The 25,796-nt window shown below is 39.2% G+C and overlaps 1 protein-coding gene across 3 annotated transcripts in view; it reads left to right on the plus strand.

Annotated features, from left to right (window-relative positions):
- TTC39B (tetratricopeptide repeat domain 39B) overlaps positions 1-25,796 on the plus strand; it is a 71,591-nt gene that overhangs the window by 24,271 nt on the left and 21,524 nt on the right. For all 3 annotated transcript variants that reach the window (XM_041416541.1, XM_041416543.1, XM_041416542.1), the window contains exons 3-5: positions 22,425-22,529; positions 23,792-23,923; positions 25,720-25,796. In XM_041416541.1, the coding sequence (XP_041272475.1) occupies positions 22,425-22,529; positions 23,792-23,923; positions 25,720-25,796 (314 nt within the window). The remainder of the gene's footprint in view (positions 1-22,424; positions 22,530-23,791; positions 23,924-25,719) is intronic.

Consider the following 25,796-nt stretch of genomic DNA (forward strand, 5'->3'; position numbering starts at 1 on the left):
TGATTTTTGATCAAGAATGGAACTCCTGGGGTTTTTTGTCTTTATCAATTTCAGCAAAAAGAAACATTCTTCATCGATTCTCTTTTGCATTTTCTTTGCCTACCCGAAGCTGTTTACTGTTAATCCTTGATCCTGCCAAAGCAGCTCTGTGTGGTATTACTGGGGTGATAGATTAAGGGCCAGAAGTGTTTAAGGAAGTTAGAGCAGGTTATCCTTGTAATCTTAGATGTGTAGTTAAGATTTCAGTTACACCTGCACATGTGAGTGTTTTGTCAGTGAATGAAATTGAACAGTTAAGGAAATGGCTCTAAATTCAAATTTTAATTCAGGGAGCCAACAACTTCTAGGAACAGTTTCTGTCTTCATAACTTTCACATCACATTTTTGCATTGTCTTGAGGTGGTGAGAAGCAGCTGTGACAATTGAAATGATGAAAATTTTATTTTCTTACATTTGACCCTCAAGGTTAGTGGAAAAAAGTTCCAGTAAAGGCAGTTTTTGTGTCTAGAAGATAATATTTTCATAGCTGCATAAATATAAAAATATGACGCACTACCTACTCTATATTGTGAGTTTCAAGATTTGAAAGATCAGTAATGATACAGTACCCTTATCTCTCTAATCTTTCCGCACCCCAAACAGTTCTAAGATTATAGATTTTTAAATATGGAGAGGTTTCCATTGGTTACACATTTTCATGGTTACACACTTTCATGTGTAAACACCTGTTTATTCCCACTACACCTTTTGCCTATGCTGTAAGATTTCTTCATTTCAGTATGCTTGTATTTCAGTAGAAGATTCAGGCCACATTGTGCCATTGTTCGTATTGGTACCTTCTGTTCACTTTGAAATGTGCATTTCCACTTGTTTTCATAGCTCCTTAGAAAGTGAGGAGAGGAGGTAGACAAAAACTCGAAGTCAAACAAACCATTTCAGAGACATTGTACAAGAAGTGCCCAAAACTCTGCATGTTTTCCACACCCTGTTAGTCTTTTTGCAAGCCTTTGCTGAAAGGCTGGTGCACAAAAAAGATACCACAGCATATTTTTCTGTTATCCCATATTCACCAAAAGAAATCTGTCTTAATTGAGCATAAATATTTCTTTGGTATTCTGTGGCTTGTCCTTTCATTACAAATAATTAACACTGTGGCTTTAAATTCACATATTTTTAGGGTGGGACTTTCTGGAGACTTCTGGAATTTATTTAAGTGTTGTGTTGGAATCTTGATATTATGCTGGAATACGTGATCATAACTGTGTTTTCTTTCTTTAAAGGTCTTTCAGGAATGTAATGTTTGTTCTGTGCTTTAATAAAGACTGCATAACACTATTTGTAGCCCTGCAGCTCAGGAATTGCCTTCTCTGAATAACTTCTGAAACTTGGAAAGTGATGTAGAGTTTTGGATTTGTGGTACAACCATTAAGATGTAAGTGCTTTAGGTGAGAAAATGGAAAGGTGAGTTTTAACGCATCAGTGAAGAAAAAGAATAAATTGGTCAGAATTTGTTGAGAAGTAGGATTGTTTTTAAGGAAAACAGATTGAAACACAGATTTTCCTGTTTATTTTAAGGTATCAAAAAAAAAAAAAGTCCTGGTTTTTAATAGTGTTGCCCTGGTTGTTTGATTTGGTTATGTCATGTCCCCCCCTTCCTTCCCTTCCCTAATGATTAAATATCACAGAGTGTTTTGGGAATCAATCTTTGTGGAAGGTTTAGTGTATATGTATTAGTTCATTTTTCTTTAAGTCAGTCCAGGTGAAAACGTTTGAGCATGGACTGATATTTGCAGACAGAAAGTTTTTGTCAGCTTTGTGGAAGTGTTCTCCTGACTCACTCAGCTTTTTCTAGAAAGTAGTTTCTGAGCCATCAAATGTGGACTGTCTGAAACTTACGCTGTGTTAAAAAACAGAGCACTGTATGTTTTATGGGGAAATTGAGTTGACTTCTTTGTGATTGGGCAACCTTGACTGAAACTTGTCTATTCTTCATGTGTAGGCACGGTCACAGAAATCCTGGTATTTTACTTTCCCTGCCCCTAATATTGTTAGCATATTAGCTGACAATATACATAAGCACTGCTTCAAATGGTGGACATGGTGGAGAACTTGGAGATGTATCTCTGAACTCCTTCGTCTTTAACACTACTGGGTCAAGTTTTATGGAAAAGGTAGAATGTCCCGATTTTAAAGATGCTGTTATCCATAAATTACAGGTGTCAATCTCATCTCTGGAAGGTTTATGAAACCTTTTTCATCTGATCATAGCCGTTGGTTCCCATAGGTGTTGTAGAAAATACTGTGCAGTTCTTTCCTAGTATGTTACAAATAGGAATGTTTTAACAAAAGTAAATTGTTTAAATAAATTGGTTTGAAGTATTACTGCTGATACTTATTTCACATGCACCTGAAATAAGTAAACGCAAACCTGTGGTTTCCTGCATTTTGCTTTAGAATATTTGTTTGAGCCATTTTTGTAGTAAATCTCAGTTTGTAACTAAACACAGCTAGAACTAGGTACTATTAGTTCAGTTAGTACAGCTTCAGAGAATACCTTTTGAAGGTAATAATGGAGGACATAGTTTAATTTTCTGCTGCTTAACTCCCATGTTCTGAGCTTTCATCATATCTCATCTCAAGAGATTAGACCAAGGGGGATAAAACTATCTATGTTGTAGCTGTTTTGCTTTTGACTCCTGCTTTCTTCTATTGCAGCTGATATTCATGAAGAGAACTGTTTTTTAACAGCTCTCTGTCTTAATGATTTGTTTTAGTCATGGAACTCTAGATAAAAATTTGGATTTCTGTGGGAAAGAATGTTGAAGGGTTAATTTAAAAAAAGTGATGTTTGAGTACTGTCAAATAAAGAAAAACAAGCACGAGCTAGTTAGTTTTCTTCAGTGTTCCTTGCTATGAACTCTCATATATTTGATCTGGTTTTCCTGCAGTTGCTTTAACATACTTTACTGCAGTTTCATTAGCATACTTTTCCTTTTCTGTCTGACTTTGTGTCTTTTTTTTTTTTTTTTCTTTTGGTGTGTGTGTGTTCAGGAAATACAAAGGTGACTCCTTTTTTGTCTTTAAATATAAATTACTTTGCTTTCCTCATGTCTCCATTTTCCCGTTGCAGTTAGGAGTGATGGATTAGAATTAGGCTGCAGCACAGATTGGTAGAATCTCCCAGCATCCACTTCCTGCAGAGGCATCAGCTTCCAGCATTGACTGTAGCTGCTGCCACTCTCACTGACATTTCTTTTGAATTCGGCTATGGAGAGTGCCTCTGTTGCCAGGTGCTGGCACGGAAACTTTTATTCTTTTTGCTTGATAACTCCTTAATGAAACCTCATGGATACTGAGAAATAAAACAGAATCACTTTTCTCTTTATGCTTTTCTTTGTCTTTTTGCCTTTTTTTTTTTTTTTTTTTTTCTGTGTGTGTGTGTGCACTCACGGTAGAAAAGAGTGAAAGAAGCAGCACTTATTTTCACACAAGGACTGTATTTATATACCTGAAGTTAACTGAATTAATCCTGTAAGTATATTATCTCTGCCTGATAGTTCTTGAAATCATTAATGTGGTAGTAAGATTTATGGGATTTTGTCTGTGAAAATTTGCTTTAGAATGTATGTCAAAGTACAACATTGGTTTTTTATACAGATTTCCTTGAAGATAAAGCAAAAACGATATATTCACAGTGTGATTATGAAATAATTGTTTTTCCTCTGCACTTTGCAGTGGTGAACAATGCGTTTAGCGAGCAGAATCTTCTCTGCTGATGTCAGGGCTTAATCAGCTCAGATACTGTAGGTTGTAGAGCACTGCAAGGTGTGTATTTTGGGATGCCATTCTTTAAAATGTGGTAATTTAAGGACAGTATCAGACTTAGAGCTACTTTTTCCATTTATAGACTGTCTTCTGCTCCTGGTAGCTGTGCTGATTTAACCATTTGAGGTTATATAATTTTTTACTTAAACATAAATAATTTATTTAATGGGATGCAGTGCAGTGCTTTCAAAGTATTACATGGTAAGTATAATGCAGTGTGCTTTTAGAGACTTTAGTTATTTCAGAATACCTCCAGCATAGGCTGTAAGTTCACTATGTAATAAATTCAAATAATTTGGTCTGAAGTTTAGGAAGAGTGTCTTGCTAGGATCATGGTGTCCTAATTGTCTCTTTGGATCCGGGCCAGTATTTGTGTGACGCAGTGTTAGTCCCATAAACATCTGGCCTTATCTGGTGTCCTACTTGCAGCATGATCTTTATTTTTTTCCCATAGCAAGATAAGTGAAATTTTTATTCATTTAATGTAAAACTGCTGGTGAGCTGTTATTATTATTCATATATGCTAGCTCTTCAAGGAGGTTCCTTCTCAACCTATTTTCTTGTCAGCATGCCTTGTTTGGACCTACTTTCTAGCAGAAATGTTTAACAAATCAAAATTATGTATTTTTTATGGTGAACATCTACTTGTCTGTATCTACATGCTATATATTAAGTTTTGGCAGTATAACTCTCTGCCATATTCATATTTTTGTACACCGTATTGCATGCATTGACCTCAGCTTGATTATGTGATACAAACTATTAGTCTGATAAGGAGTATGCAAACATAGTAAATTGTCAGTTTACCTGCAAAGATCTCATGTTAAAACTTACATCTAAAAATATTGTCTAACCACTGAGTTCCAATAAATAAATCTGATAATCTTTTATTCTGCTATGTATTCCCATTAGTGTGGAACAGAATAGAAATTTAGAATAGAAATACTAAATTGGATTTTTCTTCTACCTGCAAACCAATACTGACACTTACTTGATTGTTCTGCCTTCTCAGGCAGACTGTAGTCAATTCTAAATGCCTGTGATCTGATTGTTTTGTTGGCAGTTTTTAAGCTTACACATATATAGGGTCAAATTCTGGCTAGAGTGGCTTGATAGACTTAAATAGGATTATTTTGTAATCATTTTAGTGATCAGCTCAACTGTGTATGCCTATTCAGGTGGGAAAATAGTAACCTAAGGAGTTGACATGTCTGGCATTCACAATATGGCTGAGTCCTTATTGGAAATTTGGGTCTCTCTTTCTGTTCATCTGCAGTGCAGTCTGCTGTTGAACTTAAGAACTTGTTGTCATACAAAGCTGCTGATGTTTCTCAGATGATAAAAAACCACCTGATTTGAAATAAATTGATTATTGACTTACTGAATCTGGATAATAATCAGTCAAAAACTGGAACATTTGGCTATGCTCATGTTTCTTTTTAAAAATACAAATAAGATAATAAAGTGGCTTGAAATGTAGCCTGTGTTATTTTCAGAGTAGGAGACTCTGAAATGGTGGGTTGATAGTGAGCCAGCAAGATGAGCTTCGTCTTGGCTCTGTATCCTATGGCACCTGAGATTCAAGCAGATGGTCAACTTTGCCTAGATTTTCCTCCTTTGTTCTTTATCTGTTCCTTTGTTGCACCTGTAGAATACTATGTGAGGATACGCCAATCAGTATTTTCTTGTGGTGTTCAGATGCTGGGTAGAGATACGTAGATAAGCAAACTACATGTTTTTAATAAGACAGACAACCAGGAAATTTCCTTGTCTCATCATCCATCCCCGCCCCCTCAGTCACTGAAATATTTGGCAGTTAAACCTCTTGATCACTTTCTTGTAGTCAGTTGTTAGATTCCCGTGAGGCAGCGCTGTGGGTGCTGGGCTGCTTTCTGACTGGAAGGCAGTCCCAGTGCATGCCCTCTTAAGTTGAGGATCGCAAACAAATCTTATTTGCAGAATGTAAAGCAAATAAACATTCATCTCCTGACACATGGTGATGTAACATTTAAATTTCAAGATCAGATGGGACTTCTAAGAAGGAATTTTTGTTTGTATAGAAAGGTTTTATTAGTTTGGTGGTCTTTTAATGCATTTCATTTGTAAGACAGCATTACAAATGCAGCAGCATTACTGCTGCTGTGAGCAGTAATAATTCCTAAAATAGAACATTGCCACTTGTAGGTAAATCTGTTTAGTTTAGAAGAGCTAAGACTGAGACTTGTAGTTCTAAAAAGAAAAAGTGTTTGTCCTCTCTTTCGAAGATACTAGCAGGTTTCCCCTACACCCAGCGTCTTGTCTGTGGGACAGAGCTGTATCCGCCATCCTTGCCCTTGCCTTGTTGTTACATTACATGTAACATTATACCTGTTAATGTATGGCAGTGGATCAATTAAAATCCTCTCTAGTGAAATTCCAGTAGTCTGTGAAAAGCTATCAGCATCACCTTTTTTTGACAATGCTAAGGTGTACATAAAAACCGTGAAGTCATTCTCAGCTGATTTTGGTGTATATTATTTTAATACCAGTTGGTTTTCAATAGGAGCAGCTATATCCTTTTTGCTCCCTCAGTTACCTTTTCCCTTGTCTGTTTTTCTGAGACCTCCAACTCGTTTGCCACAGCTGTTTGTTTTGAAAAATAGTTTTCGATGCTTTCTTTTAATGTATACAAATGTGTAATATCAGCTAGCTACTGTTTCATTTTGCTCTGAATCATCTTTTCTGCCACAGCTGTAAGGTGAGGAAGAAGAAGTAATTTTAAAAATCCTAACCCAACAATAAACAAAACCCCAAAACAATGAAACAAAACCCGCAGTGCTATTAAAGGAAAGGTAAACGCCCTAGTGGTGAGTTGGCCTGATCATTCAAAGGATTTTATAGGCAAGTCCATTGGTATTGCGGCAATGATCCAGAAATTCACTGATAAAGATACAACTAGCTGGCTAAATGCTGCTATCTCATAGTCAGGTAGTGTTGAGGAGGAAGGTGCAACAAGACTGATCTGAATTGCTTTCTACCATGGTGTTTGCATCATGTGCATATTACCAGCTCAGTGGGTGGATAGTTGTCCGCAAATTTTCAAATGGAAGGTAGTACCAAGGAAGAGCTTGGGTAATAACAATGCTGTTTGTGTCTCTGCTACAGAATAAAATTTCAAATACAGTGTAAGGAAGTCCTAAGGGAGGAATAAGTGAAAATATGTATGTTACCCTGATGGTTTTGCCTGAATACCAACCTACATAACCTAATGTAATTTAAACTAAATGACCGTTTGGGGGGTGTTTTGTTTGTCAGTTGTGTGTTTTCTGGTAGGGTTTTTTATTATTTTTGTTTATTTTTTATTATTTTCTAATTTGCCTGATGTTGGATACATTTTATTATGGTGAGCTTTTAAAGTAATTTCTGCCTGTTTGAAAATTTGGCTAGCATAGTTTTGCTGCCAGCTGGGTTTTTTAAATTAATGTTCAGCATACAGAATATTGCATGCATTGGTGAAGTTCTGGAACAGTGAAGACAGTGAGCCTTCAAAGGAATAAAGTCTGCCTTGCATTGGCAAGAAATTCTTTTTCAGTGCTTACCATAAATATTTTATTTACCTGAAATTCATGCTTCTCATAAGAAGGGGTGTATGCATCATGATTGCAGAATTTGCTGTGGAGGTATGACTAGTGGATTTAATACATGAGTAAAATAAGTTACTATTTAGTATGCTGACCAGCTGAGTGAAGTTTTCAGATTTTCTGAAAATTAATGGTAATAGCCTAGGATAGGAAATGCTTTATATAAATTGCAAATCATTTCATATGCCTAGCAGTGTGCCTTGAGGCAATTTTCTTATGGCATTCAGACATTTTTCTGTTGTGTGATCATAAGTGGTGTTGAACACTGAATTTTAGACTAAATGATAAAAGTTTGCAACAGTTTTTTTGGTTTTGTTAAAAAAAGTATTGATCACGTGATCTTAAAAGTATTGTTCACGTGATCTTATATTTCTCCAGGATTATTTTAAACTAATGCAAAAGGTTTAAGAATCCTTTTTGTTCATAAACTGGATGTGATTGACCGCTTAAAAATATTGTGATCCCTTTAATGTCAAGGACGTAATATGCTTTAATATCTTTCCAGCAAGAAATGTTCAACTGTGAGACAGGTTACTCAATTTGATTCTGCATTTCTGAATTATTCTCTGGGTGAAAGGTATGCCTATGGGCGAAATAATACAATTTCACCTTCATGAGGCTTGCCTAATGGCCCCTTCAGAGGTGGAGTCCTGTACCTGTCCAACAAGATACAGAAAGACATGTGCCAGCTCTAGCATAGTGTGGGATTGAGGTGTGTGTGCAGTTTCTTCCACATGTCAGTAGTCCCTCAGAATAATGCACATTCATGAGAATTCCTTAGTTTGAGACTTGATACAGGAATTGTTCCTAAAGGTTGTGCATGCTTATATTTGTTTAAAACCAAATCATACAGAAGTCTCTCACTTGTGAGATACAGGAGTAATCCCTTGTATAAGAAAATCCAACACAACTAAAAAGCTATTTGCTTTTTTTGAACATTTCCTGTATGTGTCAGTGGATTGCATTACTTTCAGCCATCCTTCACTAAGCAATCTAGAACATAAAATGTAGAGCTAACAGAGTATCTCAGTAGGATTTTGCAACAGGTTGTTTTGCTTCATTTCATGATGCTCTTGTTAGGCATTTGCCATGAGAACTAGTGCAACCCCACTGCTCTGCGGTAGGTAGGTAGTACTCCTGCAAGTATCTCACCTTCTGTTTGATCACTTGTGTTGCAACTTTATAGCTGTGCAAGTGACTAAAAAAAGTGATAGCAGCTAATACTGTCCCTTAAGAAGGGATTGAAACTAAATTTTGGCACAGCACTAGGCAGAAAACTGGAGTATTACTATTGTCTTGTACATGAGTGATGCATAAGAGGGATAAGATGCAAAAGCCATTTTTCAAATTACAAACTTAGTGGTGAGAAGTCCAGTGCTTTCAAAACATGAAGAAAGTTATTTGAAGAAATATTTCCATATAGCAGAAGTAATATTTGAGTTGTCTGTATGATTGCTCAGATACAGTGAATACACATGGATGTATGCTAGTCTTTATGTGAAAATACTTCCTGCTGGACATTTGAAATCTTTGCAGTTACTAGCTGTGCATATAAAAACATCAAATGCAGCCTTAAAATAGGTATTTCAAGGACAAAACATCAGAAAAAATGTTCATGAGGAGATAAGCAATCCTGCAAGCTTTTCAGACATAGGAGACTGCCCTCTATTTGGATGAACATTAAATAGGTACTTAGAACCATACTTCACTGGTGTTTCTTTAAATAAACGTGGTAGAGATGTTTCCTCTTACCCACAGACATACAGTTTGCATTTTCTACTTACAGTTTATTGAAAGAATATGAAACCTTACAGAGGAAAGGTGTTGAATCACAAGAGGAATTGACACATATTGGTGAAAGATAAAATAGTCAAAGAAAATAAAAGGTATGGGGTTTGTACTGGTATTTTACAGAACTGGGCAGAAAGTGTCTCTGCCACAGTAAAGGATGACTCTTTCCACTTCCCTGAGACTGAAGTAACAGTAGACTATGACAGGACCACCAGTGTTTGAATGTTTGAGGACTAACAAATCAACAACAAAGAACCTGCTTGTTAACAATTTCCTTTTTGCTTAACGTATGATTTTTAAATGTTGCAGAATTAAGGATGTTAGTATTCTTGTCCTAGTGACACTGCTAATCTGAAGCATAGTTTAAAATTAAAACACAGCAAAAAGAATTATATTGAGAACAGACTTTTACTGCTGTAATACAAGGTGTTTGGGTCATTTCAGTCTAAAAAAAGAGTTGTAATATGGTGGTGACAGTTTTTCAAATGTTTTAGATCTTTGCTATATAGTAAAACCAGGCTAGAGGATATCAAGTGCATTTTGGCAATGTAAAATTATGCAAGACATGAACATGATGTGATGATTTAATGTCTCTGTGATATGTAAACTGTGACCTTTGATACTGTAGTTTTAGTACAGCTTTTGATGTTGGCTGGGGGGAAGTCTTTCAAGGAGACTGGGAGTGAAGCAGTGGCTTCGGCGGCTTCTTCTGAGAGTGACCAGTGCTTTTAGGGTCTGGAGCACGCTTGCTACAATGGCTGACAGAAGAGTTGAAGGATAGGTCTTTGTTTGGAGATCTGAAAGCCATTTATTGTTTTGAAGGTGGTCCAGGGATAAAGACGAATTTGTGCTGAGGGCACAGGGTTTTATACGGGGGAAAAAGAGGTAGATCTGAGGGTCAAGGACCAATGGGAACAGGTGAAAGAGGTGCAGAGGAGGGACAGTGAACCAGGGGAATCAGTAGGGTAACAGGAGTGGAGCACTGTTACAGACTGGGGCCAGTGGGGATCAGGAGAGGGGAGAACATTCTGGTAATATACAAGTATGATGAACAAGGGCTGAACTGGGGTGGAAGGAACAACTGCACAAACCAATAGAACTTAAGACATTAACACGTCCCTGCAAAGGCCTATGGGAGGGAAGCACTTCTCACCCTAAAACTAGAGGGGTGTTTCTTCTTGCCTGCTTTGGCCTCTCTAGGGCTGGGATATTGTGGATAGATAGAATGTAGGAGAATAGAGATAGTGGTGAAGGTAATCTCACCCCTGAGGAGTTACAGCTGTGCTAATTATCAAGAGTTAGGAACAGGCCTGCCCTTAATAGGCCACAGCTGAATTCAGTTAAGATGGGTATTGTAAAAGAGTAGGTTGGCTGGTTGAGAAGGTTAGATGGCGTTTGTTGGCTGTGCTGAGAAGAAGGAGTCAGTGCTATGAAGAGCTGCCCATGAGAAATCACCAAGAAGGTACGAAACCTTTGTAATAAGATGGCAACAGGACATTACAGCCCTAGTGACCCTTGGACCTCTGCATGGGAGGGCTGGATTTTAGTTCATTTTATGCTAAGCAGGCACAGAAGTACACAGCACAGGGTCAGGCGTCTGGAAAAAACATAGTGTGGTCTGCACGTAGTTCCCTTGGTATGTGGAGAAAAGGGAAGAGGGATCCTATCAAGTAAAAAGCTATAAAATTACCACTGTTCTTGGACATTCCAAGGGATCAGTAAAGTTGAAGTAGAGCAGTGTACAAAAATAGTCATAGCCTAGCCAAGAAAATGGAACTATGGGATCGATTCTATTGAGGATCAACTGCTATTTCCCATTAAGTCATGTTGTGGCTGTTTAAGACTGATGAGATAGTTACTCTTTTTGATATGGTAAAACATATACTGTTCAATATTGAGTTTTCTTGAACCAATTCATCGCTGCAAAGGGAAAGATCTACTTCAGGAAGCATATAAACATTCTGTATAGTGACAGTATCAGATTTTGACAGCGTATTATGTCTATTTGACTTAACAATCTTCCTGCAGAAGACAGGAACCAACTGAGAGCAATCCATTTTAAAGCTGTTTTGTCATCGTTCGTTTGGCAGTAAATACTCCAGCAGATGCTTGCATAAATGTTGTTCAAGAAGAGTAATGCATATGGTAGCTTCTTGCTGCCTTACCTGTCGATACTGTAGTTCACATATGAGGTGATACTTATTTAAGTTTATGGAAGTAAATGCCTCTAAAATACTTTCCTTCTGATTAAGCTTCTCTAAATGTTAAGGGTCACTTATTTGCTAAAGTATTTATGTTCTGGGAAGATTTTCTCTTAATTGTAATACATCTTGTTTTATTGATACTTGTACTCAAAAGAGCACTTTCTCCATATTCCCTGCATTTTTTACAAGGTCTTATTTTTGCTTCTTTCGTTTGTGTCAGACTTGCATCTCAATATGATTATCTTAAAACAGTTATTGCTAGTTTCACTTTTTTGTGGTCTTTATTACTTAAAATTTTACTTTATTCCAACTAATCATTACAAACATTTTCAGTAACTGTAGTGAGACCTCCTTTCATAAGAACAGCTGAACGAAACCAATTTGCTGGTAATTCAATGTTGTTTATCAGATAACGCTAGTTATTTTGGCTGTGTTGTAAAAAGAGCCAACGAAATGTTTTAAAAGTTTAAGAACTAAATTCTTCAATCCTTATTCATACTAAGTGTTCCTTGAACATTTGAGTCTAGCTGATGTTAATAAGGTGATGTGTGACTCAGTCCTAAATATTTCATATAAAAGGTGGAAAGCATTGGTAGATTACAGGTAAATTTTTTTCTGCAGTTTTCCCATTACTGGTTCCTGAATCCCCTTCCAAGAAAGAGTTGGTTTTAAATTAATAATGTTCTTGTTCTGTGTACATCTTGAGGACTGTCATCCTAATAAGTGAGGGTTCCAATATGTATGGGGGTTTTCAGATTGTATTCTTATGCCTTTTTTCTGTTGCGGTTCCAAGTAGTTTATTGAAGAACCTCCTTAAAAGTGCTAATAATTAACTTGCTTATGGACAGTATATCCCCACTGAATTGGAATAATGTCATTAGTTTAGCACCAAGCTCAAGTTACACAAACTCGCTGGAATTCGCAACATTTCCTCTTTTTTCCTAAAAGAAGCTTGAAATAGTAGTGAGAGGAAAACTGAAAAAATGCTATGTGTTGGGGAAAAAAAATCCCTAAAATGTCAGGACTGTAACATAGCTGCATTTTATTCTCCTTGTTATGTAATGTTAGTGTCTTGGTGTAACATTCAGTATAGCACATTTTTCTGTTTATTTCATTTTGAAGTGAATGCGATTGTACTGGTTTTGGCTGGGGTAGCATTAACTTTCTTCACAGTGGCTGGTATGGGGGTGTGTTTTGGGTTTGTGCTGAACACAGGATTGATAATACAGAGATGCTTTTGTAGCAGGCGAGCAGGGTTTACACACAGCCAAGGCCTTTTCCACTTTCTGTAATGCCACATTGGTGAGGAGACTGGGAGTGCATGGGATGTTGGGAGGGCACACAAGAGGGACAGCCAGCATGTATTTCAGAGGTGCAGGTCCTGCCTGACCAACCTGGTCTCTTTTATGACCAGGTGAACTGACTGGTGGATGCAGGAAAGGCTGTGGATATTGTCTACCTGTACTTCAGCAAGGTCCTTGACACTGTCTCCCACAGCGCTCTCCTGGAAAAGCTGGCAGCCCACGGCTTGGGCAGGAGCACCCTTAACTGGATTGGGAACTGGCTGGATGCCAGGCCCAGAGAGCGGAGGGGAATGGTGCTGCATCCAGCTGGTGGCTGCTCACTAGTGGTGTCCTCAGGGATCAGTGTTGGGCCCAGTCCCATTAAATACCTTTATTGATGGTCTGGATGGGGAGATCAAGTATGTCTGCAGTAAATTCACAGATGCTACCAAATTGGATGCAAGTATCGATCAGCTGTAGGGAGGATAGGAGAGCTCCGCAGAGGGACCTGAACAGCCTGGATTGATGGGCCGAGCGCAACAAAATTAAGTTTAACAAGGTCAAGTGTCAGGTTCTCTACTTTGGCCTCAACAGCCAGTGCCCCGTGCAGCACTACAGGCTGGGACAGAGTGGCTGGACAGTGGCCAGGCAGAAATGGAACTTGGGAAGTGATTGACAGCAGCTGAACATGAGCCAGCAGTGCCCAGTGGCTGAGAAGGCCAGTGTCATCCTGGTCTGGACCAGCAACAGTGTGGTCTGCAGGGCCAGGACAGGGATTGTCCCCTGTATTTGGCACTGGGGAGGCTACACTTCGAGTGCTGTGTGCAGTGCTGGCACACTCAATTTAGGAAGAATGTTGAAATGCTGGATTGTGTTAGGAGAAGGTCAGTGGAGTTGATGAAAGGTCTGGAGCACAAATGCTATCAGGCGTGGCTGAGGGATATCAGGGGTTGTTTAGCCTGAAAAAGAGAAGGCTGGAGGGTGACCTTATAATTTTCTACAACTGTCTGAAACGAGGGTGTAACCAGGTGGGGATCAGTCTCTTTTCATAGGCAACCACCGACTTGACAAGATGACATAGTGTTAGGCTGCACCAGGTTGGACATTAAGAAGAATTTCTTCACAGAAAGAGTTACTCGGCATTGGAGTGGGCTGCCCAGGAAGATGCTGGAGTCACCATCCCTGGAGGTGTTTAAGAATCAAGACTGGGTGTGGCATTTAGTGCCATGGCCTAGCTGACACAGTGCTATTTAGTCATAGATTGGACTTAATCTCAAAGGCCTTTTCCAGCCTAGGTAAATCTATGTGATTCTGCAGTTCAGGTTACCCAAACTGACTAAAGGGGTATTCCAGACCATATAACATCATGCTCAGTATATAAAGTGGGGGGGAAGAAGGGGAGGACATTTGGAGTGACAGCATTTGTCTTTCCATGTTACTATTATGTGTGACGTGGCCCTGCTTTCCTGGAGATGGCTGAACACGTGCCTGCCTGTGGGAAGCAAGTGAGTTGATTCCTTGTTTGTACAGCTTTTGTTTTCCCAATTGAATTCCCTTTATATCAACCTACAAATTTTCTAGCTTTTACCCTTCCAATTCCATCCCTGGTCCCACCAGTGTGAGAGTGAGTGAGCAGCTGCATGGGGCGTTGCTGTCAGCTGGGGTTAAACCACAAGAGTCTCTTTTGGTACTCAGTGTGGGGCACAAAGGATTGAGATCAGGAGATATCTGACTAGAGTGTGTTAAAATAAAGTTGTTATTAACATTCATTGTATTGGTTTAATAGTTCTGGTTACAATGCGGATTTACTTGCTCTCATACTTGTAGTATTTTGTCTGTATTATAGAAATAATTCCTTACTTGCAGTACATGTTCTGTGTGGTGTATTTTATGGAATGGGCTTATCACATGGTAGTGTTGCTGGTCACCAATCTGGTATGTCTCTATTCAAGATTGCAGGCACCTTTGTGCTTTGGGAGTCACCTACTGGGGGCAATTAATAATCACATCTTTTTTTTTGTTTGGTTTTTTTTTTTTTTTTTTTGTTTGTTCCGCCTGCGAGGGAGACACCTTCCTGTGTCTTTTTCTCCTCCTTTTTTTTCCTTCCTTGTCTTCCAGGCTGGTAGTCAAGATTTTAAAGATGTTTGAGTATCCTTTGACTGACCTTGAAATCAGCCTGGGTTTTTTTGCTAGGAGCCAGCATGTTGTTGCATATGGTTCAGGTCTTGTGTAAGGTCAGAATAATAACATGAGATCAGCCCAAAAGCTGGATAATTCAGAATGGCAGAGTGTTTGGGGTTGTATGGGCCAATACCTAGGGCAGTGAGCACCTTCAGTATGCTTGCACTTTACTCCTGAACAAGTGCAGAATTCAGAAAAACTAGTAAAATACTGAAAAAAGTTGTTCTTTCATGATGTTCAACACTGCTTAGTGCCTGCAGGAGGAAAAGAAAGTCTCTAAATATGACACTGAGATGACAACAGGCCCTGCAGCTGCTTCAGCCACCTGAAAGACACTGTGACTGCTCCACTCCCACCGACTGTGGCAATGCCCCTGAAACCCTGAAGCAGAGATCAGCTTGGGCAGTGGATCCTGAATAGAAGCAGAAGAAATGTACATGAAAATCACCCAGTCAGAAAGCTCTAGCAGAAAACAGTCAGTGACAAGGAAAGTGAAGATGACAAAGCAGAACCATCACAGGGGTGATTTTTCAGAGCCATTTTCAAGGCCATCACAGGAACCAGAAGAGGAGACATAAGAGACATGGCTTGATCCCTATCCCTGAGTGAGCTATGGGAGACACGAAAAGATTTCAGCAGTCATCCATGAGTGTATTACTGCCTGGCTAGTCTGCTGGTGGGACAATAGAGCCAACAGTGTGGATTGAGAGGGTAAGGAGCCAGGCTGAGATCACTTGCTAAGGACCCAGACAATGACAAAGCAATGGGAAAAAAGACAAATTTTTGGTCTCTGGAGGCGATTCTTATCAAGTATGAGGGGGAAAGATATCCCTGTAAAGATAATATTCCATGTAATTTAGGCAGATGAACTGCAGTACAGAAAGTGACTCACTTCCTAAGGGAATTAGCTGTACAAGAAATGAAGTATTTTGATGTGGACAATGTCCAGGTCCCCACAGAGCCAGACCACATCTTGTGTCAATTACCCATGTTGCAGAAATTTCTACAGAGTGCAGCAAATGAAACCCCTTGACAACAGTAATTTGGAAAGATGATGCACCACCAACAGCAATTGATGCAATTTGGCAGCTTGGGTAATATGAAGACAGTATTCCTTCCTCCATCATACCATCTGTGGAGAAGCTAACCAATTAACTGATTCAGGAGCTCCAGCAATTCAGAGGGAATATGTCATACTCCCCATGTGTGTGAGCCTGTATTTCAATAACTGACAGCAGGTATCTTCTTCCTTTGAGAGAGGGGATATAGAAGATAGACACCATGGGGTACCCTATGGTTTTACCTGCAGAATCATGGAGATGATACAAGGAAGTTGGATGGATAGGAATACCTTGATTGTGAGATGCACTGGTGTGGGAATTGCAGGGAAAAACAACCATAACTTGAAGTTGCTGCTCCAGTCCCCACTGAACAGTTTTTCAGGCAGATTGAAAGGTCCAGTCATGCTACTGACTCTATGGATGTAAGATTGACCCAGGGCCTTGGGGGAGTCCAATCCAGCTAGCTCTGGACCCCTGGGTCCTTCACAATCTCACAAGGACAAAAGCAAAATAATGGAGGTGCTCTTTCTCCTCAGAATGAAGGTCCCATGTTTATTGTGGAACCGATCCAGGAGAGAGAAAAAGAGATCGAGGGTCTCGTTTCAGGAGACTTTAAACCCGGGGGAAGTGGGGTAGAGGAGAGGGGCCACAGCCAATGGGATACACGTGATGGGAGGGGTGAGGGAAGGAATAACCTGGGGAGAGACGACCACCACAGGGGCTTTGGGGGAGAGGGGAAAAACAGAACAAACCATGTGATAAAAACATACTATTCAGTGCAAAATACCAAACAGTGCAAAACAACATCTAAATAAACTATTAAATGCAGTACAACATATGGAGAGAAGTACAAGTCCATTTCTGCAAGATATTAGTGGGGAACATTGTGACCAGTATTGGAGGGGCCCTGCCTCCACCTGGGGGGAGGAGAGAAATAACCAGGTTTATTGAACTGTGTGGGTTTGATGGCCTGGCACCAGAGCCCCACAGGAGTACAAGGCTTCAGTAGACACTGGTGCGCAATGTACCCTTATGTCATCAAGGTGCATAGGGATGGAATTAATTTGGATTTGTGGGGTGACAGAGGGATACAAACAGCTGACTGTGTTGGAAGCTGAGACTAGCCTGACTGGCATGAGTGGCAGAAGTACCCTATCTTGACAGGAGTAGAGGCTCCATTCATCCTTGGCATAGACTATCTCAGGAGAGGATATGTCAAGGATTCAAAAGGCTGTTGATGGGCTTTTGGTATACTTGCCCTGTAGATTGAGGAAATTTCAGACATCCCTTTTGTTCTGAGGCTGAAGAGCTGCACGTACCAGTTTCCACCACCAGAAGCAGTGTCTCACAATCTAGACTCTGTAATTCCCATTTATAAACTGATTTGTCATCTGGAGAGCCAAGGAGTCATCAGCAAGACCTGCTTAACTTTAACAGCCCTCTATGGCCAGTGTGAAAGTCCAGTGGAGATTGGAGGCTGACAGTAAACTGTGGCTTGAATGGAGTGGTACCGCCTCTGAGTCCTGGTGTACTGGATATATTGGAATTTCCATACGAGCTGGAGTCAGAGAAAGCCATGTGGTGCCACAATTGATACTGCTATTGTGTTTTTTCAATCCCTTTGGGAGTAGAGTGCAGGCCACTGTTTGCTTTTGTTTGGAGCTGTGTCGACAGTACCTGGAATTAACTGCTGGTCAGAAGGAAACACAGCTGTACCATCTGCCACAGACTGATGAATACTGGAACAAGGTGAAGCTCTGGAACACCTGCAGTGTGTTAGTGATACTGTTTTGTGAGAAAATACAGCAGAATAAGTTTTTGAGAAAAGGAAGCAAATAATCCAGTTCTTTTAAAAGCTGGTTTTGCCATAAAACAGAATAAGGTGGAGGGACCTACACAGAGATCCAGCTTTTAGCAATCAAATGTCAAGATGGACATTGTCAGATCCCATGGTTTTTATTAAGATAACAGTGTTGTCTCCAGCAACTAGCAAGAAAAACACACAAGACTTTTTAGGTGTTGAGGGATTTTAGAGAATGCACATTCCAACTTGCAGTCTGATTGTAGCCCTCTCTATCAAGTGACCTGGAAGAAGAATGGTTTCAAATAGCCCTCTGGGCAGCAAAAAGCCACTGAACAAATTAAGTAGGAAATAGTTCATCCTCGGGCCAGTCTGAACAGGGGAGGATGTAAAAAATATGCTTTTTATTACAGCTAGAGAGAATGGACCTACCTGGAGCATCTGGTAGAAAGCACCAGGGGAGTTTTGAGACTGACCTCTAGGTTTATGGAGCTGAGCATACAGAGGATCTGAAGCCCACTATACTCTAACTGAAAAGGAGATACTGGCAGCTTTCAAAGATGATTGGTACTGACACACAGCTTCTGAGACTACAGTTAGCTGTGTTGAGTCAGATGCTCAAAGGGAGTAAAGGAGTTGCATTAATCACATAAAGAGTTTGGATAGGAAACCCTTGTCATCCAGGAAACTTAGAATTAATCATGGACTGGCCAGAAGGCAAAGATTTTTGGAATGTCACCAGGCTGGTGCTGAAGAGGCCCCAGTATATAATAAATTCCCAGAAACTGAGAAGCAATATGCCATGTTTACTGATGAATCCTTCTGTCTTGTGGGAAAGCAGCTGTATGGAGTCCCCTATGACAAGTCACAGAGATTGCTGGAGGAGAACATGAATTGAGTAAATAAACAGAGATGAAAGCCATGCAGCTGGCCTTAGACATTGCTGAAGGAGAGAAATGGCCAATTTTTTTTTTTTTAAATTTTTTTTTTTACCTCTGCTGATGCATGGGTGGTAGCCCTGTGGGGTTGGTGGCAGCAATGGAAGCAGAACAACTGGCAACCTAGGGATAAATCCATCTGGGCTGCTAAGTTGTGGCAAAACATCGCTGCCTGGTTGAAAGGTGTCTTGTTTGAAAAGACAGGTGTCTGCTAAGGAAGGCAGGAACCTCTCTTGAAATGGAAAATGTAAACCTCCTCCTTCTGAATTTTTATCATTTTGAAATTAAGGGGCTCTCAGGTGAAGCTATGGGAATAGGAATAACAGTTGTTTATTAGGAAAAATAAAAAAACACAAAAATAAAAATGCAGTAATATAAAACAACACTGACAGAGTCAGAATACAACCTGACACCCTGTTGGTCTGGGTGTGGGTAGCAATCTGATTAAATGGTGGTTGCAGTCCTCCTGGAGTGACAGATGTGGTTCTGTTGAAACAATGATCCTGTAGAAGGGTGTAGGTTTCCTCTGAAGGTCCAGTGGCAGTGTAGATGGGCCTGGTCTTCTTCTGGAAATCCAGTGGGAAAAGGCTGCATGTGGTGTTCCAAATCTCAGGTTATATCAGGTAGGAATGCTTGGCTCCTCCCCTTGGGCAGAGCATCTCACAGTGGGATGATGTAATTTTATCACCCATGTAATGAGAATCATTGGCCCATTAACAGAAGATATCTTCCTGGAGAGAGGATGAGTTGTGGAAGAGATAAAGAAAACTGCCCCACCTGGTTTTAACAAGTGGCCCAGTTAACAGAAGATAACTGCTCCACCTCTAACAGGTGGCAATAGAGTACACACCCCCGGCCACATCTGTTATTTGCAACTTAAGACAAAAGGCTATTAGCAAGGGTGAAGGACAAAGTCATAGACTGCATGGATTCAGCAGAATTTTTTTTGTGGACGTTTAATGAACACTTGACAAAGGTGTTCCACAGACTAGGGGAATGATGTCTGTCTGTATATCTATCAAAACAAATAAGTAGGGAAGGGATATTGGGAAGTGTGACACTTCATGTAACATAAAGGTTATGGAATAAGGGGTGGGTGAGTGTCAGTTTTGGCTAGGGTAGAGTTAACCTTTTTCACAGTGGCTGGTATGGGGCTGTGTTTTGGATTTGTGCTGAACATAGGGTTGATAATGTGGAGTTGTTTTTGTTATTGCTGATCAGGGCTTACCCACAGCTGAGGCCTTTTCTGCTTTTCGTGTAGTCATAATGGCAAGGAGACTGCATGTATGTGGGAGACTGGGAAGAGACACAGCAGGGGCAGGTGACCCAAACTGGGCCCCAAAGGGATATTTTCTGTACCATGTGACATCATGCTCTGTATATAAAGTTGGGGGAAGAAGGAAAGGGGGGACATTTGTAGTCATGGTGTTTGTCTTCTCAAGTCACTGTTACCTGTGATAAGGCCCCCTGCTGTCCTGGAGATGGCTGAACACCTGCCTGCCCATGGAAAGTGGTGAATTAGTTCCTTGTTTTGCTTTGCTTGTGCATGGGGCTTTTGCTTTCCCTATTAAACTGTCTTTATCTCAGCCCATGAGTTTTCTAGCTTTTACCCTTCCAGTTCTCTCCCTGATCCCACTGGTGGGGGAGTGAGTGAGCTGCTGCTTGGGGCTTGACTGTCAGCTGGAGTTAAACCATGGCACCAGGTGTAAAATCCATAGTAATATCACTAGGTGTAAAATCCATAATATCACTGAAGTAATGTTAACTTAATCTGCTCTGGGCTAAATTAAAGAATATGTTCATCTAACGTGCTAAAATGTATAAAGTTCCTGTCCATTCCAGGAAAACTATGTGGAGATAGGGAAAGAAAAATAAGATAGAAGGAAAACAGCATGATTTGGAAAGAGAGTGTGAGCCAGCATTACTGATTGAACTGTTCACCGGTCTGGTAACTTGCTGTAGATTGGTTTGTGATGTTTCGAGAGTAGATGAGGAAATCTGCTTATTCTGAGCCTCTGCAGAGAAATGCCAGCAAAGATAACCAAGTTGCATCTGAGTCGATGTGCTCCTTTCTTCTGACTGTTCTGCTATCAAGTTACGAATCTGAATTGAAACAAATCCTTCTGGTTATGTTCTTCTGCTGCAGGATGTAGGAAAACAGTAGAAAATATATGTGAAGAGTAATGAAACAGGAATGAGGAATTTTCTGGTAGAAAATATGATTCACTTACCAGAAGTAACAGTTTGAGAAAACTAGCTTCCCAAGTTTTATGTCTGAAGTGGCAGAGTAACTTCATAAGCATGCTTGGTGCAGAGAACATGAATTTAAGGAATACTGTTTGCATTGTCTGCAGACTTTGGTCACATATAGGCAGCTAGTGCCAATTTGGTATTTAAAGGAAGGAAAAATTCCCTCCCCCACTCTCCTCCCACCTGTTTTTTTTCACCTTGAAAAACTTTTGAAAGCAACTAACCCATTCTTCCTAGCAGGAAAGGCAGAGCAAATGGAATGAGTAATCTAACTAGGCATGGACCAAGTGAAAGAGGTTCCTTAGACACAGATGTGAAAAGAAGATATAAAAGCATGGTAACACACAGGGGGTAGGGATGATGTGTTATTAAGGGACTAACTCAGGTCCTTTCTTGTGTACTAGGAAAAAAATCAGCCTTTAAATCTAGCTAAAAAATACTTACTTGGAATGCTTTTGCTAGCATGTGGTATTCCTGGAATTAGTTAATAAAATTGAATTGTTTAAAGAAAAATTTGGTCTTTATAAGCTGTTTTAACACTGTTCTTTGTTCTTTGGAGGGCATAAAAGCCCCCTGTCCAGTCTTGTTTTCATGTCCACCCCACTCTTTGTTTTGTGTGTGTGTTACTGTTAGATTTAGAGCAGCTGTACTCTTCTGTTGTTCTCTTCTTAAATTCCTCCTTTAGAGTTCTTCACTTCTGGTCAGTACTTAAATATTTATCTCATTGACATGATCTGTTGCTTACCACTGCTTAACCGTACTTGGAGAAAGCCCATTATCTAGTTTAAACCTGTTGTTTTAAAGCTGTAGAGAGATTATCTTTCCCAGATCCATCTGTGCACATTGATGGCTGTGTAGGCTCTAGCTGTATGTCACTACCATGATTGTCAGTTTGGCCCAATAATTTGGGTGAATTATTTGGACAAATAATTTGTGAGAGCTCCTGAGTATTTCAGACAGAACTGGCCAAAGAATGGGTTTGTTGATATGGCTCCTGCTTAAGCCAGTGCAAGTGCTTTTACTTGAAGTGAATTAGGACAAACAAAAGCTATTGGCATAGCTACAAGTTTCTGACAGGACTATTTGTAGTATACCTGTTTGCTGAATGAGAGTCTGTTTACTGCTTTTTTTGATGAAATATTATCTTGTGACTTCTTTTGAGATTCTGATATGAAAACAGAGTCTGAAACAGCATTTGTACTGATGGGAAAGATTGAGAGCTTGGACATGATAAGTTTTGAGATTTTCTCTGGTAAGATTAGGAGGACAAAGTTATAAACATTGCTTAAATAAGCAGAGGGTGTACCTATGTAACCTAGATAAAATGTTAAACACATGCTTTGGTTTTGAAAAGTTAAATTTTGAAAACAAAATCACTGCAAAAGACCTTCCGTGTTACATAAGGAAAAGACATTTTTTAATTTTTTGTTTATATTTACCATTTGAGTAAACTAAGAATCTGTTTTTTAGGGCATCCAAGATGGATCTCAAGTGTGCTCTGGAAGAATGTTCAATGGCACTGAACTTATTTCTAAACAATAAGTTTTCTGAAGCGCTGGAACTGCTTCGTCCATGGTGAGATTCTGTTATTTCCTGAAGTTGTTGTAAACAGATAGTACCTGAAGATTAATTTAAAGCATCTGAAGATAGTAGTTTTAATTTAGTCTCTTTTGTCTGAAAGCATTTTTCTGTATTTGTGTTTTTTAAAATTTTTTTGGGTCATTAAAACCATCTCAAAAACTGTTTATCGAACACTGAATTGTTATGTTAGAATTGATCACTCAAGCTGTCTTTCCTCATGCAGAGGGGAGAGGCTGGGGAGCAAGACCTTATTCAATGCATCTTTGATCAAATAATTTGTACAATGAAACTGCTTTTGGCAATAAAGAAAAGCTGGAACAAAGCTCCAGAATAGTCTTTTTGTCATGTTTTATATTATGTTTGAGTCTGGTGCTTATCTTTAAGCTCATCTTTCTATGTTCTGACTATTTTCCTGCCTTTCCTCCACTGAGAAGAAAAGCATGGCAGTGCAGATGTAGGGAATTAAAGAATATGGAGAAGTTCACAGGTGAAACCTCTCATATCTGTGACTTCATGGGGAGGCAGTCCGTGTGGCTGATCTTTAGGACTGGAATCTGAATCCCATCTGCCGTTCTTTCCTTGTCTGTGTCTGAAAGGAGCATGTGGTATTGAGGGATGTGTTGGCAAGAGGGATATGTAGCCCATATTAACAGAGTGGAGTAATGTTCTTGCTCTGCAGTTTAGTGCTAGTAAGAACAGATTAAGAGTGATGTGTTGGTTGATATTGTATGAATAAGTTCATACAATATCAACCAAGTTCAAGGACAGCTTTAAATGAAACATCAGAAGGATGACACAGCTGTCAAGTGTTTGCTTTTAGTGCTCTGGAGAGCTCATGTGAGGAAGGTAGTAGGCCAGGGATATTATCTCTTAGAATTAGTTGTAGTTAAGCTCATTGGAAGATGATACCACTGTTGGAAATACTAGGATCTTTCTTGCTGCAAGGGCAGGGTGAATAAAACTCAGGAGACATTGTTTTTGAAGCCTCACTCTGAAGTTTATTATCCTTATCTATTACAAACTCACGAGATGTGAGCTCTCTCTAACAAGAAGAGAAAGTGAGGTAAAATAGTGTCTATTCAAGGCTGTTTAAGTCCCAATTATCCAACAAACAGTTATAGGTTATATTCTCAGATCTGTTACTTTCCTGCTTAATCCTTCTGTCTTTTCACAAATGAATACAAGTGCCTCTGCATTTAATTTTGTACTGCAATGTAAAGTGTTGCTTAAATGCACAAGATTCATGTTTTCCCTAGGTCCAAAGATAGTATGTACCATGCACTTGGATACAGCACTATTCTAGTTATGCAAGCTGCAATGACTTTTGAACAGCAGGATATACAAATGGGAATTTCTACAATGAAGGATGCTTTGCAAACCTGCCAAAGGTAAGCCTAAGCAAGCCCAACCGTTATGAGATACTAAATCCAAAAAGCATTCATTGTGAAATACCCCAGTTCTCTGGATGCTTTTAAAGCTGACTCTTGTCTGTATGAGAGTTGTCTAAATTTGTAAAGGTGGAGTAAGTCCCACTACACAATTATTGCTGGTGAGGATATTTTTCTACATGGTATTGTGGCAACAACAGACTTGTCCTGTGTGGGTGTTAATAGCCACTACAGTTAGTTAAATGGTTGTTTCACTGTGTGAAATTGACATTGCACAATTGAATTGTCTGAGCCATTGACAGCTGTGACTTCTTGTTTTTCCAAAAGTTTAAAGGCCTGTATTTTGAATGTTCCCCTCTCAGCATGAAAGCAGTCTTCTTTAAAAAGTTGTTTCCAAAGGTTGAAGCAATAGTCTAATACAATTAAGCTTGTACTAAGGTTGCTACTGAAAACCAAATAAGTTTTTGTTGTTGTTACAAATGGGTTTACCTTACCTTAAAATTAACAATTTAAAGAGCAATTTCTGTTGCTCACATCAGAAATTATCTGGACTGAACATTTTGCTTCTGCTTTTCTTTGAACAGCAAAAAAAAACCTTAGAAAATGGGTTGTGAAAGCCAGTTTTAACAAACCTCTGACAAAAATAGAAATTACTTTTGCTATGCTGGTTCTTCATCATATTGGTTATTCTTTATTTTATCACAGTGATATCCCAAGAAATGACTTCCAGATATTAGTTTAGACATTTAACATCATCTTAGCCATGGCAGAAAAGAAAAGAAATGAGAAAACGTTATGAGATGCTATCTGAGGAAGAGAAGGGATCAGCAGTTTCTGTATCTTCTTTGGGTGTGCTGTCAATTTGCAGTTTCATCTGTGTTTAGTGTGTCTGAAGATTAGATGTTCCTCTAGTCTAGACAGCTGCAATGCAGGATTTAATCTCTGCAGAATATAAACTTTAATTTACAAGTACTCTGGTCTAGTCTGTCGCAAAACTCATAAAAATGCAAGAGAAAGGCAATTAAATGTTCAAAGTTGAATAATTACCATAACTACATGTGTCTTAATTGACTATTTTCTTGCATGTGTTATGGTAATGTATAGTGTCATAATCTTGTTCTCAGGATCCCACAATTGTCAATGTGTAGTGTAAACAAAAATGATAAGCTAATGCTTATTATTATAATCAGTAACTCCCTGGCTTACAGAGTGCCTTCATTTTCTGAATATAGAATTGTTTCTCTAGCTTCTTAATAAAGCTGAGTTGTTTGTAATTTTTTGTCAAAAATGAATTTTTTTGAATTAAAACATGCAGTTGAGATCTCTTGGAAGTAAAGTATGTGATTGTTTTGGCATTTCATCTGACATAAACCACCATAAAATACTGAAATAATTTTCTTGAATCCAGAGCTCCTTTTCATTTTTTCATTCTAATTCTTAGTGCAAGTTTAAGAAACAGAAAAAAGCAATTAATAAAACTTAGAAGTCCAGTTGAAGTGTTTTGCCCAGCATCAGAGACAGCTCTGTAGCTGGTGAGTGGCAGTGGGGTTGAAGCTGTCATGCATTTAATGTAGATTAATTTAAGTTGCAAGCATGCATTTAATGTTGGATAGGCTCTTTAGCATAGAGGCATACAAGTCTTTAGACTACTGAAAGAATTGAAACTGTTGACAAATGATCATTTTGCTAAGAATCTCTGTACATTTTGGTTGGAAATTTTTAAGAATTCCAGTTATTAAATTCAGGTTTGTGCTGAAATGTATGGCTTTCTTTTCTTCCATACGCAATCCATTTAGATTCAGGAAAAGAAACACAGTGGTGGAATCCTTGTCCAGTCTAGTTTCTAAACAGGCAGTGGATCCGTTGAGTGAAG

This window comes from Onychostruthus taczanowskii, unplaced genomic scaffold (genome assembly GCF_017590055.1).
Source record: "Onychostruthus taczanowskii isolate IOZ18803 unplaced genomic scaffold, ASM1759005v1 scaffold52, whole genome shotgun sequence".
Taxonomy (NCBI): domain Eukaryota; kingdom Metazoa; phylum Chordata; class Aves; order Passeriformes; family Passeridae; genus Onychostruthus; species Onychostruthus taczanowskii.